At 41.5% G+C, this 17,800-nt stretch overlaps 1 protein-coding gene across 1 annotated transcript in view; it reads left to right on the top strand.

The window, feature by feature from the left end:
- Positions 1-14,883: 14,883 nt before the first annotated feature.
- The window catches only part of pear1 (platelet endothelial aggregation receptor 1), a 23,859-nt gene continuing 20,942 nt past the window's right edge, over positions 14,884-17,800 (top strand). Inside the window, exons 1-3 of the mRNA XM_061081667.1 lie at positions 14,884-14,990; positions 15,648-15,749; positions 15,848-15,948. Of these exons, the coding sequence (XP_060937650.1) occupies positions 14,884-14,990; positions 15,648-15,749; positions 15,848-15,948 (310 nt within the window). The remainder of the gene's footprint in view (positions 14,991-15,647; positions 15,750-15,847; positions 15,949-17,800) is intronic.

Here is a 17,800-nt window from a genome sequence, read left to right as displayed (position 1 = left end):
TCTGTGTTCGCACATCTGTGTTTATGTCCATGTTCGATATAGAGTTCTGTGATGACTTGGCACTTTTGGCCGCCTGCACTGTTTCAGCGTTTCCCTTTAGTGGCGTCGGTCTGATCCCCTGTTTCCCCTCGTAAGAAAGTACGAGTCAAACAAGTGATCGGAGAAGTTCACGGCAGCGATCAGCCAGCCTGCGAGATGTGGACTGTAAAAATGACAAACTGTAGGAGGTCCCAGTGGTTTTGCATGTGTCACCACTCGTAAAGTACATCCAGATGTGCACAAAACACACGATGACACTCTGATTACCATTTCTATACGAGCCTTTGCACCAGTGACAGTGAATATTTAATTATAGTGTGACTAAACTGTCATGGATTGGCTGAAAAGACTGAAATCCACCTGCAAGTTCTTCTTTTAATATTTACTGACTTCTGGTTGTGGCCCTTATTTCATTGCTCCATGAAGATGTACCTATTTAAAATAGCTTACATATATTTTATATCCATTCATATGCTCATATTTAGGCTCGTAGTTTTAATTTGTGTTATTACTTGAAAGCGTTTAATGCTCTAATGTTCAGAAATCACATCACTCTCCTCAAACTGTTCATTGCAGCAGCTCCTCTGTTCAGTCTCTGTCTCAAACATTTGGTTTAAGCTCCTGTTTGTTTTCTGTGGGGGGGGGGGAAGTTCCCTTCATCACAGACTTTGGGCTTTTGAACTTTGCAGAACTTTTAAACTTCACAAAAAACACACCAGAGGAAAGAAAACCTGAAAATGTGAAATATGCCTCCTATAATATACTCGATCAGAAAAAGCTAAATATTTTCAGAAAACAGTGAGACAGCGTATTGTTACTTAAACAGTAGTAAACTGTGAGCTTGTTGTTGGTTGTGGTTTGATAACTGATGCTCTATTGAGTGGTATCGCCTGCAGGGACAGTGTGTGTCGACAAAAATAAACTACAACTCCAATGTTGTAACCTCATTACAACATTGGCTCATTGATGTGTTTTAATGGTTCCAGTGGAGCTGCACCAGTCAACACTTGTCAGTTGGATAAATTGAATTTCATGGAATTTAGCTCAGACACAGAAATGTTCTGCAAACTGCTCACATTCAACACTGAATACACTCTACATACGTCTTTTTTTTCATAAAGATCTCTGCATTATTTATTGAGAAATTACAAAAAAAAACTTCTTCATCTCACAATGTTAAAGAAAGTAAAAAAGAAATTCCTGGATCCGTCCGCTTAATTGAATCTGCCATTCCTCCTCGACCCACACACCAAGTTTTAAGAAAAAATCAGTTCAGTAGTTTTTGCGTAATTCAGTAATGAAAACATTTTAATGTCACTAGAGTTCAAACCTCGGCTAAAGCTCGACAGTCCTGTTAAATACAATCAAGCTGCTGCAAATCGGCCTCATTTATTTAATCTAGATCCATGAATTACTCTCTGGGAAATTAGTAAATCTTGTGATGTTAATAAACGTCACAACAAATTTGTGGATCTGTCTCTTTGTCCAAATATGAATGTTTTTTTTGTCACAGCCTTTTACAAAGTTTCAGTGATAAATCACAGGTACAGGTTCCGTTTGGTACGTTACTGTCGCTGCTTCTCAACTTTACACGACCTCACTGCAAACAGAGTTTCTTCTACACAAAGGATGTTATGTTATTTATACTAATTATGATAAAATGAGCCGAGCATCCCTGCAGTGACCCCCCCAGTTTATTAATTTGCCAGCAAACAGCCGAGACATTGTCCATCATTGGCCAAGTCCACATCAAAGGAGAAGAGACTGAACCAAGACAACAAACCGTCTTTCATTGAATCAATAGTTTGATATAATTAGCGAATCTTTTCCCTCTGAACAAAGAAGCTTCTCTTCTCCGAGGCAACTCGAACATCAACAGATTGTTCAGAGTTCAGTGGAAGCCGCCGCTTCTTCTCTAAAGCTCCTCTTGACCCCGTGGCGTGTTCTGTGTATTCTCTGCGCTCTTAATGAATATGGATGAATAAGCGTCGGCTAAGTTTTATCTCGGGAAGATCAGATAAAGTCACAGCGGATAAAATCGTGTTTTTCCCATAACTTTCTGACCCTGGAAGATCAGCCCAGAAATAATTTGTTTTTTCTCAAGCGAAGAGAAAGACGGTTTGATTAAAAGAAATTCGTTTTTTGCACGGTGAGAAAATGAGCATGAGAATGTCGCTCTGACGTGTAAAGAGAATGAGGATCAAAATATCAGAGGATTAAATGTTGGAGGCCGGAGAGCAGGGTCAGGGAAAGGTCACCGTGCAGCTGCAGCTCCGTCGGAAGCTGAGTTTCCACAAGTTTTTACACATGAACTGTCAATGGAAGTCGGTTTATTTAGAATTCTACCAATTTTTTTGTTTAGAAATATATATTTGGTCAGTGCACTGCTAAGATGTGTTAGAAATTCATGAAGTCACAATGAACAACTAAAGGTTATTGGATAAAATGTTTAAAATCTGAAACACCTACAGCTGCAATATCATCATTTAACTATAATCGATTAGTTGAATGAAAGAATTGGCAAATATTCTGATAATGGATTAATTGTTTGACTCATCTGAAAGGAGAAAATTCCAAATGATTGATGGTTCTTTGTCTTTCGTTCTAATATTAAATATGATACGTTTTCGGACTGTTCAGACTAAACAAGACATTTGACGTCATGTTTTTCTTTGGGGTACTGAGATTAACCTTCTTTTTACCGTTATGTTGTTCATAAAAATAAACGTTATAGTTGCTGCACTGTAGGATTCTTTTGTCACACTGCAGACTACAAGTCACATTCAGCCATTCGTAGTTTTATATATAGACAATATTCAAACTCTGCCGGAGCAGCCGCCCGAGGCAGCTGAGGGTTCAGCGTTTGGCCAGAGGACACTTCGGCATGCGAACTAGGATTCAACCACAGACCTTCTGATCAGCTCCAGTTGTTTATTGTGTGGTTGTGTGTGTGTTTTTATTTCTGACTACTGTCGTTTCATTCCCCATTGAGTGAGATTTTAGAAAGCTCAGGAAATTCGATTCGCATATTTATGTCGCCCTCATTGGGATTTGCTGTAACTCTGATCAGCCTTTTCATCTAGCGCCATCATCAGGTCAGAAAGGTCAAATTTTTTCATTATGACCATTACAATTTGGGACAATATTGGGACTGTCCGGACCAAGGTTCAGGTCTTTGTTCCATTGTTTCCATTTGATCCAGTTAGCTCTGGTTTCACACTGCGTCCTGTCCTTGTTATCACCTACGTGCTTCTAACCTATATGTGACAGTTATGGTTTGTAGAAGGGGGCGTCTGACATCAATCATGTGTAGTCTAGAGAAAATGAATGAATGAAGGCCAAGTGAGCCACTTTCTTTTTCTTCTTCTATTGTTTAATTCAGTCCCAACTTCCCGAAATTTGTCCGAAAGTCAGAAACAAAGCGTTTTCCCAGTGCAAACAAACCAAACCTTTCTTTTGGTCGGACTGAACTTGTCTTTTATTCTTGTTTCTTTGGTTCAGACTAAACTGAAAAAGTCTGAAGGTTTCGATCAAACAGGATCAGTGGGACAGAGCCCTTAGTTCTGACTGATGTCTCAATCCTCCTCTGAGATCTGAGGACACACAGGATTCAGGTCGTGGCCACATTACAGGATGAAAAACCACTTTATTTGGAGACGAAGCTGAATTTGGTATTTGTTGGTGCTGACATGCTGGGAATTCTTAAAAACTGCACTCGCGTCTCTAACGAGCTGCAGGCGTCTCATGTTGTGGACGGAGAGGTTTTCTTCGCCTGTGATCTCACTGCGAGAGTTTACAACGCAGAGCCATGTTTTTTGGTCACAGTTTGTGGAGAAGCTGTGTTATTTTTTACAAGGCCTCCTTGTGTCCGTGCACCAGTGTGATCCACAGAGCATTACGGCACATATAATTACAGCGCTGCATGGTCATGTCCCTCTGAAACCTCAGCCCGGGCCTCCATTTTGGTTTTCCACCATTTCACTCACTAAAGTTTGGATAAAAGCGTCGTTAAAGCAAACGGACGTGTGTTTTAATCCAAGGTGCGTAAGTCTGTGTTTATGTTTATTCTGCTCGGCTGAGGGGAGTCGGTGTATGTTAGTGTCTCACAGTTTACATTTGTTTTCGCGGCCCCCTAGGCTTTCTCTGACCAACGCAGCCGCAGTCACCCTGCCTGTGGTTTGGGTCTGGAGTGTGGAGGAGCAGGCGGCAGTTTGCACTGTGGGTCTGCATACGCCAGCGCACGAGTCGAGCGAAGGCCTCCAGCTGGCACAGAGCCCCGGGTGCAACAAAAGAAAAGAGAGGACTTCAGCTCAAACCACAGGAGATCGCACACATCTGCAAAACGTAAACAGCTCATGAATGAAGAAAACCGAGATTATTTATTTGATTTCCCATCGATGTCCCCAGAGAGTTCAGCTGGGACCTTTGTTTCCTGTGCAAGTTGTGTCACATTAAATATTTGGTCAAAGGCATCCATGTGTGAAATGCGTGGTGGTCAGTGTTGATATTGCGCCGCCACAATCAAATCAGTGTAAAGGAAACACTGAGGAGTGGAAAAACATTTTTGGTTTTATGATGAAATGTCAAATGTTGGTGGTTAAATAGACTGTATATAAAAGATGGACGACATCATGGCTCCCTTAAAGTGAAGCCAAAGCATCTCCATCACCCCCCTTATTAATAAAAACAGGGGTTAGAGAAATTTACTGCAGATAATTCTCGTATTTCAAAACCAAAACATGTTAAATTCCAAGTTCTGTCTGTGTTGTTGCCGTTATTTCTGGATACAGAGAGAAAACAAGTCGATTATCAGCCTCGGCGCCGCGTTGAGCTCATGTTCACGTCCTCATGTGGTCCGAAACAACAGGGCTGCCACGGCAACCTTATCATCACAGCCACAGTTATCCACGGGCTCTGCTCTACATCACCGTGTCGCAGAGGCTGTGACATCAGGTCCAGTGCCTCACTGACCTCACTGGTCAAGACAAGCTCCAACAAAAACAGGCTTCGTCACACACACACACACACACACACACACACACACACACACACACACACACACACACACACACACACACACACACACACAGGAGGAGCTGCAGCAATATGACGACTGTGTTGTGTTTTCTCAACATTACATCATATAAACCTTTCAGAATAATAACCCAAAGTAAATTGATGACCTTTCCACGGTTGTTTTTTTAATGATGTTCGGCTGCAACTAATGATAATATTGATGATCAATTACTCTGCTATTTATTTTCTGAACTTTTTGTTGGATTGATTCGTTTATAAAACACCAAAAACTGTTTAAAAATACGATGTAATTAAATGGCTGGTTTACTTTGTGAAGCCGTGTATAAAACCCAAAGATACGGAATTTACTAGAATCTTAAACCAATGAAATGCAGCCAAGTCTCTAATGGTAGCAGCTGTTTGTCAGTATTGACTTTATTTTATTGCTGTTTTTATTTGGTTGCTTCAAGGTGAGTTTCTCTATGATGGGACAATAACCAATAAGCCGATCATACCTCAGATCTTCTGCCTGATTAATCCCCGCTACTCACAGTGTTTGGTTCTCGCTGGAAGTTTAAATTAATGTAATGGGGGACATGTGCTATATCCTGTTTTTCCCAGCTTAATAAAATAGACCCCCAGACCGCAAAGCTTCAGGTTGCCAAAAGAAAACTGGCCTGATGTTGTTGTCGAGATGACAAAGTAGTGACATGAGGTGATTTCATTCCTTTTTCTTTCATTGCTCCCAATTAACAGAGCTTGAAAATGACCCGGGACAGATTGGCTCCATGCGTCTGTATTTCTTGTGTTGAGGAGGATCCAAATTGTTTATTATCATGTTATTACTGGAAGCTTGAGCAACATATTGGGTCAGATCTTCTGACACATGTATAAAGCTGCTTTCAGACACACACAGAACTGGATAATCTCCTGAAATTATCAGGGACTGTATGTGAGATCACAAAATGTCCGGAAATAGTAGAGTTCATAGAGTTCATGTCTGATAACGAACAAAGATGCAGTCGCAGAGGGAGGAGGTGGCATTAAGACGATATGCTTTTCTGCAAGAGGTTCTTCAAGTACCAAAGGTGAAAAGTTGAAGAATCCTCAGCTCACTTTCATGAATCTTCCCGACAACAAACACCGAGGAGCTCACTCAGCGAAAATCAGACTTCCATGATCTGTGCCTCCCCCTCCTCCTCCTCTACCTCTCTCCCTCTCCTCCCTCCCTCACTAGATCATCCTTTTGTCACGCAACTCCCCCGAGAAACGTCAACTGCTCTGGAGCTGCCGGGAGTTTTCCACTCAGATTTCTTTTTTTGTTTTTTTCCAGTGTGGGGGTTCTGCTTCGTGGCGTTTTACCACCTTCTACTGCGGGTGATGTCTGGACTGTTGACGGAGTGAATCATGTGATGAAGGCGTCCTGATGCTCGATGTTGATAATGTGGCCAAATTAATGAGCGGCGTTAAAACCTGCGGGTGTGTGTGTGTTTGTGTGTTTGTTGAGTATAACGGTGCTTTCTCACATTAAATTTCTGGGTGTGGCATGTAATTGTTTCACCAGGCTGTTGTTAAGGGTCTCTGCAACCCCCCCCCCCCCTCCCTCCCCAGCCTCCTTCCAAACACAATCACGGCACAGCAGCATCTGCACAGAGCGTGTGCCAGCCCTACCATGGTCTCACGGCCGAACCCGCCAAGACGAGAACCCGCATGCAAAGGATTATGGGTTTTTATATACGCAGTTTACAGAAACTCTGGTTTAACGCGGGGGTGGGTTGGGGGAGAGGGGAGGGAAGGGGGGCTGCGGTCGGTGCGTCACATGGACGTCTCGGGCTAATTTATTCAATTTTTCTGTCAGTTTCTGCCCTCGAGCAGTTTGATAGATTTGTTATTCTAAGAGCCGAGCTGTAAATTTGTGACAGAAAGGAGTTTGTTTGATATCAGTGACGATCACAGTCAGGCAGAGATTCTTTAAATATCCTAAAGGCTGTGGAAGGGTTTTCTACGTGTAATGTTGCAGAGCGATGCTTTAATCATGAGCAGTTTAACCACGTTGTTGCCAGGAAACATTCGACTTGATTTTTGTTCTCCTTCATCTGTTGCTGGAGCTTTTGCCAGTTTCTGATCTTCACCATTTCGCAGAGTGCACTGGTTTTCCTGTATTTGAACGTTGAGGGCCCTTAAAAGAGCTGCATGGAACCACAGACTCCTGTTTGCTGAGATTTCCTCTGCAGCAACTCAATTTGAGGAGGTTTGACTTTTCCCAGAGTTCACTTTGGGTGGGCAGAGCTCCAGGGAGACCGACCTGATACAAGAGCGCTGATTCTCCACTTCTGCTCTCTCGTTGTTTTAATGGGAATTATAATAGAGTTGAACCACTGCTTATCCCTCCCTGTGGGAAATACTGGTTGAGTAAATCACTTCTTCTAATTCTGCTGTGTGCTGGTGGGTTGGGCAGGCAGCTCTTATTTTGAAACTGTATTCCATCGCAGTGAATATTATTACTATGATACCAAATTGAAACTAACCAGTTATTCAAGGGATTATGAAAAAAACAAATTTGATCTAATTGCATCGGCGAAGTCCTGAAAATCAATCTCATGGTTTTATGCATTTTACAAAAAACATGTCTTCATTTGTACGACCGTCCAAGTTTCTTGATTTCCTTTTATTTACAGTATTTCAAATGAATGCTGTAGTGTATTTTTTATAACATTTGTCATTTTATATTATTCAACGGCAGTTTTGTTTTTTATTTAAACCTCAATTGAAAACAATATTGTCTCTATAACCCCACATCCATCATCGTCGATTTAGTTTTACGAGCGACCCTATTGTGAACCTTTGTGATGGAACACGGTATAAATATTGGAGTTATTACCGGGACAGAATGACACAAGGTATAAATCAGCTGCAGATTCACACTCAGGAATGCATCGCACCTGTGGGATCGTGTGTCATTGCTCTAAAGCTGAAACCTACAGTAGTTCACCACGTTGACTTTGTCTGGGAGCCTTCAAATAGTTCATAGAATAAAAGGCATTTTAGGTTTTTATGTTGTTATGAGTTTTGAAGAACACGTCTGAGGCTGAAACATCAAGAGAAGCTCGGAAATATGAAAAAAGTTCTGTCATCAGAGAAGCCTGACATGAAAACCAACTGGTATTTGGCAGGTCTCTCTCTCTCTCTCTCTCTCTCTCTCTCTCTCTCTCTCTCTCTCTCTCTCTCTCTCTCTCTCTCTCTCTCTCTCTCTCTCTCTCTCTCTCTCTCTCTCTCTCTCTCTCAATATGTTATTCCATCTGATTTATTTTTCTTTCCCCCCGTGACTTCCCCTTCTAGTGGGTGACTAATATTTTCTACCTCAATTAGCTGTGAAACTGCGTATATAAAATAAACAGTCAGGAATCTGAGGTTAGATTGAAAGGAAACAGCGAAGCTCACGGTTTGATCGGAGCCATGTGCTTAAAGCAGAATGAAAGTAAAGGCCCAACAGTCCCATTCAATTCAATCAAGCTGCACCATGTTACACACACTCACAGATGTAAGTCAAAATAAATATCCAACCCCCCCCCCCTTTGTCCAGATCCACATCAAAATTAAATCTGTCCCACAAGTTCTGAAAAACCAAGAAATCAAACAACTCACCAGCCAACATATTACACCCAACAGATAAACTCACAAATGGGGTTGAAAATAATAAGTATAACCTACTTGGTGAACCTTTGTTTCCCTCTTGGAACCTGTTATTAGTTTAAAATCAGCACTAGAGAGTTAAGCTTTATTTTGAAAGTCAATAACAAGTAAATTTTTCATCATTTGTATTTATTTTGTGAGTAATCTCCAATTTCTTTAGTCCACATTTAAACTCCACATCGCTGTGGACGTCTTGTGTGGAAGATTTCATGTGTTCATAATTGTATAGCTAGTTGTTGTTGAATTACTGAAAGGGACATCATCATTTTGATTATTAGCCTTCTACTTAAGAGTTTGTCATCTCAATATGAAACAGATAAGCACATGAAGCAAAATATAAATTCAGTGACGACATTATTACAGGAAGTCAGGACAACCGGTCAAGAAATAGATCCACGCAAGCAAAACAAGAACAAACAAGATTTATCGTTTTAATCATTAGACTCGCGATGTGCAGGAAGGTGAACTTTGTTTCTTGTGATACAAACAAGTGGTTTCCTCCCTCCTAACCTCATCACCACTGTAGAGAAAGGAAAGATACATCTTCTCATCCCACTCAAGAAAACAACTTTTTGAAGTTGTCAGCACTCATTCGTCCTGAAGGGCCCGTGAGTGAAATGGAATATGTTAGCAACACAGATACCGATGTCTTGGGAGATTAATATAAAACCAGTGCATCTGTTTTCAGTCGGGCTTTGTTTTCGCTGTGCGGTTCTGGAAGGGGGGGTGGGGCTTATTAAACCGCTCACAGCGTTCGTCAGTTGGTTCGATGCTTTGGGTCTCGACAGTATGAGTCAAGAGAAATCCAGTGAATTAACAAAATGTCCTCAGATACTAAAAATAGCGTTGCTCTGAACTGGTTTCAGCGTATGGGACTCATTTGATGTGTGTGTTTGTCCATGAAAGAAAGTAGTGCAGTGTGTGTTGGAGTGTGTGCGGACATTATATGTGTGTGTTGATGCGCCACTCATGTGTGTGTGTGGCTTTTTGCCTGTTTTCTATTGGTCTGTAAAGCCACATGAAAGTTTCCCTGCTCTGGGGGAGATTGTCTGTTTTTTTCATCACAAGCACAACCAGAAGTATGTTGGAGCATCTTTGACTTTTCTAGTTTTTTAGTTCTTTATCAGATTTCGGTCCAGACGTTGGCCCTTTGACCTGTGGATGTGAGCGGTGGGAGCGCGCTCACATTACCGTCACTGAGCTGTTAGCTAAACGCTTCGGAGGTGAATGGAAAAGCTGAGATGTGTCAGGCTTCTGCTGCTGGAAGACGGACAGAAGTACTGATAGCTCACAGCCGAACGTAACAGAGACGAAGGTCGAGCAGAAAAGGGAAAGAGGACGAATCAATCAGCAAACAGCTCAGGTAGAGTTTCATGTAAAACCACATTTTACCTGCTGTAAATACTCAGGTCGGATGAAATGATGACAACAGCAGATGTCTGAGCTACAAGATGGAGACATGCACGTTTTAAAGCAAACGCCAGCCGGTCGGACAAAACAAAACAAATAAAAGACAACGCGGACTAAAGCTGTTTATTTACAAAACACTGTTCACAAACCACTGGTGGGTTTTTCTTTGCACTAAACTCTGATCATGTGACCCAGTTACAATCTGTATGCAAATGAATTGGTCACATAAAGCACACAAAAACACTTTTTTAAGGTGATACAACAAAGCATCTCATTGCATTTTAAATTCCTCTTTAAGGCTGCATGAACTCAAACAACCAAGAATTCCCAGCTGCTCCTCCAAGTCCAGGTTACTGTTGATGGAATAACCAGATATTACCCCCCCTCCCCCTCAGTGTAGGTGACCCACACACTCAATACAAACAGCAGCTGAGCTCAACTCCAGAACAACTCCTCCTGCGCTCATTAAGCTCCGTTTCTCAGCATTTAGGAATCCCCGTGCGGTTTGAAGAACCTTCTAATGAAACGCAATTAAAATGAAAAGAGGGTAATGAAAAATATTTACCCCGAGCCCAATGAAGTGGCTGGTGAAGTTGACGACTCCTCCTGATAAAAGCCATATGCCTGTTGTCATAAAAACTCTTGGCACAGATTTCTCAGGCGTTAGCTGTTGTGCCAGCGGGAGAATTAACTCCCGACAGTGGATCGTGGAGGAGTAAGAGGCTCATCTATCAGAAGGAGAAGATCTGTGCACTGATTTATTTCATCGTCATGGAGCCAAATCACCGTAAGTGACAACCAGCAACTGGATAGACTTCACGTAAATCTGTCTAACGAGCTTCTGATTGGTCACGGAGGTGTTTGTGGTCGACAGCTTCTACAAACACGTCAACTATTTCCCCCCCCAAAGTGCCAGAAACATCACATTCTGTAAACGTATATAAAGTTGCAGTGACGGGAACTGAACGGCTGGAGTTAAAATGCAGATTTGTGAGAGAAATATGTGTTTTCCACCACAAATGGATGCCAGGAGGGAGACGGAGCCAGAAAGTAGTTTAACAGAGAAATGAGACAATGGCTCTCCTACCAGAAGTCAGGGTCTAACTTCAAAATCATATTCTTTTTTTGATTTAGTTCTGAGTTTATCTTACGACCAAAGTTCTTACCAAAGTAGTCACTCCAAACTTTACTCTAACTTAACTTTTGTGACGACAGCTCAGTGAAAACGGTGTTTCAAATCCTGAGAGACGAACTCATGATGTTTCTTTGAGCCAAGAAAAGCCAAATCTTTTTCTTGTCTCAAAAATTTTTTTTCCTCAAAATCATCTCAAGTTCTTAAAATACAAATATACTAAAGAAGTATGTTTCTCCGCGATTTATGGATGGCACAAAAGACTCCGAGGCAGAAACAGGACGATGAGCGATGCAGTGGAAACTAAAGCCAACGGCCATGGACAGATTTACAAATCATAGAATATTTCTAAGCTCTGGCGACAGCTGTGGCCCTGAAGCTTCATGTCTGTCTGATTCTCCTGAAACGTAATCTCTCAGGAACGCGTTGATGGAATTTCTTCAAATTTGGCACCAACGTCCACTTGGATTCATGTATGAACGAATAAGACTGTGGTGGCCAAAGGTCAAAAGGTGAACGTCACTCTGACATCACATATAATGTCTGAGAGGGATATTTCAAGGGAAATATCAAAGTGGATGAAACGATGTAATTTACTGTGTTTGCAAATATCTAAAGAATAGAAGAGGAGATGTGACCCTATCTCCTGCAGCTTGCAACCAAAAGGCCTTAAAGCTGAAAGGTTGGTAATCCTGGAAAAGGTAGAAAGTGCAGGGTACATTTTGAACATAATGAAACTGAGACGTCCCAACTTCCTCCAATCAGCTTCACCCTGAAAACACATCAATGAAACAACTCACCAACCTTTTCTGATTCTAGTTTCAGTTCATCTTAATTGCATTTGACAAGAATCTCTTCCTAATTCTTACTAAAGTTATGAGTATAAACCTAAAGCAGCTATAACCAGTGTTTTTAAATGAAGCCTGAGGTCCCAGTGAAACGTCTCAACAACTAACTGGATAGTTTGCTGCTGGGTTTTGTTTCATGTCTCCTTAATAGCTCTGGAGATAATTTTTAATATCTTTCTAGATAAACTTCCCGTGTGATGTCAGTGGGTAAACAATACTAAAAGCCCACTCTGTGAAATTTAATGAGTGAAGATCTAAGGACTTCATTTTTTAATTCTGACATCTTGTGTTTGTTTGACCGAAGAAGATCATCTTGATCCGTCACTCGATTCCCCCCCCCCCCCCCCCCTTAGGGGACGTGTAGAGGACATGAGAAGCAGCTCTGTCAGACGGGACTTGTTGAGAAAACAGTGGAGAACGAGCTGGGACGATCCGAGTCAACACGACGTCCCCGTCCTCTGATAAATGTCGTTACATTCCCACGCTGCTTTTAACCTTTGACCTGGAGACTGACGCTGCCGGCCGGCCCCACTGCTCCGCTGCTTTCCATGGGATATCTTTGAAAGGGGGAGACGTGGCGTCCTTCCTCCTGCTCCCTGGGAGCCTCACAGCGTCCCCGGGCCGAGACGCTCTCTCAGCCCGGCGCCCTGATCAGATCCAGATGCAGCTGGAGTGTGGACGGGGACAGCGGACGAGCGGCTTCACTGCAGCACTGATTGATCGGGGTCAGGGTGAAGCAGGGATTCACGTGTCTTGACTCCGTCCCTCCTCCTCCTCCTCCTCCTCCTCCTCCTCCTCCTCCTCCTCCTCCTCCTCCTCCTCCTCCTCCTCCTCCTCCTCCTCAAGATTCAAGATTTTTTATTATCAAATGCACAACAATAACATAAAGCAGTCGCTGGCAAGGAAAAGCTTGAGTCACAGGCTCTCTTCTTGCAATGCTCAATAATTACAACCAAAAAAATAAAATAGAAATAGTATAAAATAGAATAAAATAGAATATCAAAAATTTAAAATAGAAAATAAAATGTATATATCTAAAAATATATATATATATACAGCTCATGAGAAAAAATAGATCAATAATAGTTTAATTGTGTGCAATAGTGCAAATATGCAAATATGCCAGGATGCTGGTTTGGTGGAGTTATTGCAGTTCAGAGGAGTTTAAAAGTCTTATGGCCTCCTCCTCCTCCTCCTCCTCCTCCTCCTCCTCCTCCTCCTCCTCCTCCTCCTCCTCCTCCTCCTCCTCCTCCTCCTCCTCATCCTCCTCCTCCTTCTCCTCCTCTCAGGTTTTCTCCTGATGCCTGTGTTTTATGTCAGGCGGCGTGCTGCTCAATGTGGAGCAGACGGCGTTAGGCTTCACGTCTGGCTCTTCGCCTCACCTCTGCTGAGTGTTTAATGAACTCTTTTACAGTCAGAGGCTCAATCTTAACCACAGTTTATAGCTGCCCAGAACCAGTTTTCAATGAATCCTTCCATCTGCCACGCCGTGAGACGTCAATTATAGTAAATGAAAAACAAAAAACAGGGAATGCAAATGTCCTGTTGAGAGAAGGAACAGGATCTTCTTTTGTTTTTTGTTTTTTACATCTTCCATCTGTGTGTGTGCAACATTTTCCACTGTGTGTTCCCCTTGCAGAGTTACTGCTGAGTGACAGGGAAGCTCAGATCTGTCAAAACTACAGAAGCATGATACTTGTATATGGAGTTTTTTCATTGAAAATAGGAAAGTGTGGCAGTGCACATTTATAGGAGGAGGAGCAGACAAGTGACTGCAGGTTTGGTTTCAGGCCCGGAACCTTTCATCCATGTTTTCCATCTTTCTCTCATCTTTTCATGATGAAACTCCTTTACCATCAACAAGGGTTGAATACCTCCCACTTAGAGAAAACTTCCAATATGGCACACATTCATCCCTCCACCATTAGGGCCGTCAGTCCCTCATATTCAATCACGCTGCGAAGAAGAAATAATAATGATCATTTGTGAAATCAGTTGTAAAACCACTTTGTTAAAGAACTGAGTGGTAAATGTGTCTGTTTAAACCATTTTCCCACTGACAGGAGCTCCCTTTTCTCATTACTGATATTTATTGATAAAATGGATCTACAGTAAAGGAAGAGAAGGAAGTGGGCTTTGGGCTTTTTGTTTAATTTACTAGCAGAGTGGCACTCAGAGCGCTCACCTCTAACATTAAGACCCAAAATTCCCATTAAATCCAACCAAGCTGCAACAAATCTCACACACTAGTTACAGTCCTCTAAATGTAGTAGATAGATTTTCCAATTAAGACCCATTAATGATTTCCTGGGAGGATAGTCAAAAGGCTGGATAACACATTGTTAATAAAGGTTTCCTGGATCTGCAGCCTCTTGTGGATCCACACCTAAATTTAATGAGTTCTTCCCAACCCCATAACGCAGCCTTCCACCGAGTTCCATGTAAATCCATCCAGTAGTTTTTGGTGAATCTTGCTTAAAAACAAACAAACAAACCAACCAACAAACAGACGGGGGGAAACATAGCCCCCCTTGGCAGAGAAAACAATGCAAACTATTTAAAGAATCTCACCAACGACCAGAAAGTTAAAACATAACAACAACAATGAACTTGTTGCCCAACCAGACTTTATTGTATTGTACAGATGTACAAAACCTTTCATGCATTTTGTTTTCTAACGACCATGTGTTGGATACTGTCTCCCTCTTTAAACGCCTGTTTTTCATTTCCCCCCCCCCCAGGACCATGGCGACCCTGCGGAGCTCCGTCGTGCTGCTGGTCGTTAGCCTGCTGATCGGTCTGAGCTGCTCCCTGAACCCAAGGGACCCGAACGTGTGCAGCCTGTGGGAGAGGTGAGGCCAGTTTCTCTACGACAAACAAACACATGTTCCTGTTGTGGTATGAAATTAAATTCCTGTTTTATAGTCCATCACATGAAGAATCAAATTCACTTCATGGAAAGATTCTCCGCAGCTCAGAGATTTACTTGCTCAGTAAAGACAGAAAACTCATCATTAGCTTCTGCATCTTCTTTTACTGTCAATTCAGTTTTCATGATAGAACTAGTTTGGTACTAGGATGAGATCAGATCTATCAGGGCCTAATAACTTTAAATTCAATGTTGCTGGTGCTGACATCTGACCTAAGATATCTGCATTAATCCATAACTTCCATCTAAATAACAACAGAATAAAATCAGGTTTCATCTGAGGCAGAATGTATAAAGAAAATAAAATCAAAGGAGACATATTTTACTTTTCCAATTTTTCCTGTAGTGTGTTGACTAGGTTTTTTGTATATGTAAAAGTCAAAAAGTCTGCTGTGCCCCTGCTAGAGAAAATAAGGAAATCACCAAAGTAGGGTTCATCTTCTGGAGACCATGAACATCTTCAAAATGTCTTGGTCATTTGTCTGAGAAGTAAACAGTTACCAGAAATAGAGCAGGAAAATGTCTCTATTTATTCTGTGAATCATTGACAGCCTGAACTTCATGTTGTTTCCTTCTCCAGCTTCACCACCTCAGTCAAAGAGTCGTACTTGCATCCTTACGACCAGGTGACAGACGAGCCCTGTTCGGACCCTCGGACCTCCTACAGATGCATGCGCCACAGGTAGTGCCAGCGGGATGACTCATTTCCTGTCGGGGTTGACTTCCTGTTCCTGTCAGTGGGGGGTCCTGGCGTCCTGTTTGACTCTGTTATTCTTTCAGGATCACCTACAAGACGGCCTACAGGCAGGCGGTGAAGACAGACTATCGCAAGAGGTACCAGTGCTGTCCGGGCTACTACGAGAGCAGAGACAAATGTGTCCGTGAGTAACCGTGGGAACCTTTTAATTGTCCTTCCTTCCTTAATAAATCAGACAAAGAATCAGCAGCTGGAGGGCGACAGTGAGAGTCCTTGGCCAGTGAAGAATCGTCAGACAAGGGGTTTTAACCTGTGGTTTTATGAACCATCACAGCATTAAACACCAAACTGAAGGTTTTTACTCAAAGATTCAAGATTCAATACTTTATTATCAACAAGTTTTTGTACTTCTCAAAGTACGTCATAAAGTATGAGACATAAATACAAAGTGAACCTAAAAGTAAATGTTAAAATAAATACAACAAAGGTTAAGAAAAATGAGACTTCAATGTATAGAATGTGTAGATAAGACACCAACTGTGCAAGTCACTAGATAAGGCCTTAATGAAAAAAAAAAATATATATATATATATATATATATATACTCTAGTAACTCAGACATTAACCTGAATATTCTGCATTATTCAGATTTATAATCAAATTCTTGTGAAGATTTGATTATTTAATAAATTTTGGAAATATGGCAATAAAGTCCGGAATCTTGGATCTCAGTTTTACGTAATAAAATCTATTTAATCCAGCCAGAGTTCTGAAGTTGTTTGTCATCGTCCATTTCAGCCGAATGTGCGTGTTTGTAGAAGCAGAGCGACTCTCAGGAAACAAAGTAACATGATGAGGGAGGAATTCAATCAGCGGCTAAAATGGTGGCTGTGGTTTGTAAGTGTAATAATCTCACGTTTTGTGCACACAGAGTGATTCAGTGTCATTACTCAAAGCAAGCTGTTTTTCTCTCTTTTCCACACAATGTGCAAAGTCAACGAGGAGCATATGACACTGGAATTACCAAAATTATGGGTTTGATTCCCACCAGAGCTTCTCATGTTGAAAACACAGTATATACTGGCAGCACCAGCTGGAATCTTCAAACTGTGTATTTGTTGAAACCCTGATGCTCCCGTCTTGGTCATTTTCATAATTTCCTTTCAAGGATTTCACTTTTTTTTTTTTTTTCCACCAGCAAAATATACGAAAAACTCAAGATGTGTCACTGCTGCTGGTAAAAGCTCAGCAACTAAAACTCTATCAAATGAACAATATCATCAGCGGATGTGTTCCTGAGGCAGCTCTTTCATCAAGATCCACAGTTAGTCATTAGGGGGAAAAAAATACAAAGTTTTACCAAGTTAAAGAAAGTGAAGGAAAGATCCTGGATCTGCTTGAGTTCTGGATCTGCACCAACATTTAATAGCTTCTACCCTGAACTCGGAGGAAATAAATATCAAGATGAGCAAACCAAAAAGGCTTTTAGATTTCAGGGTATTTCTGGAGTAGAGTCACAAGAGATTCATAAAAGTTTGTTTTTAAAGTTTGTTGTTTCCAACACTGTTCAAACCCAGATAATCTTTATTCAAGGTAACAGAACGTTTTCATTTTTCAACTTTAAAACATGACCTCATCAAACCATTTGCATCAGATAGACTTTCATTTCCCATGATGCCACACTGCTTCAAACTAGGTCTTTTGTCATTGTTTTGATCCAGAGACCCCCTAGTGGCGGCCGTTATTTAACGTTTAACTCATAGATGTTTCGTATATTCTTTTTAAAAGTTAAATCTGACTTGAACTTGAACATTCACAGCAGCACGTTTACAGTTCAAAACAAATCCCTATGGAAAAATATTTTTGTCATATGAAAATAAATAAACGGTCGCAGCCGTAAACAGCAACTGGGTAAATGGTCTCTATGGTTGAGAAAATTCTACCTCAGCTTGACAAACTGGTTGATCTCAGGAAAGAATGATGGTAATAACAAGGTTTGTGTGAGTGGGTGCCTCCAAAGTTGGGAAAGATAATTT

This window comes from Limanda limanda, chromosome 11 (assembly GCF_963576545.1).
Source record: "Limanda limanda chromosome 11, fLimLim1.1, whole genome shotgun sequence".
NCBI classification, from domain to species: Eukaryota; Metazoa; Chordata; class Actinopteri; order Pleuronectiformes; family Pleuronectidae; genus Limanda; species Limanda limanda.
This window is presented reverse-complemented; position numbering and strand designations above follow the sequence as displayed.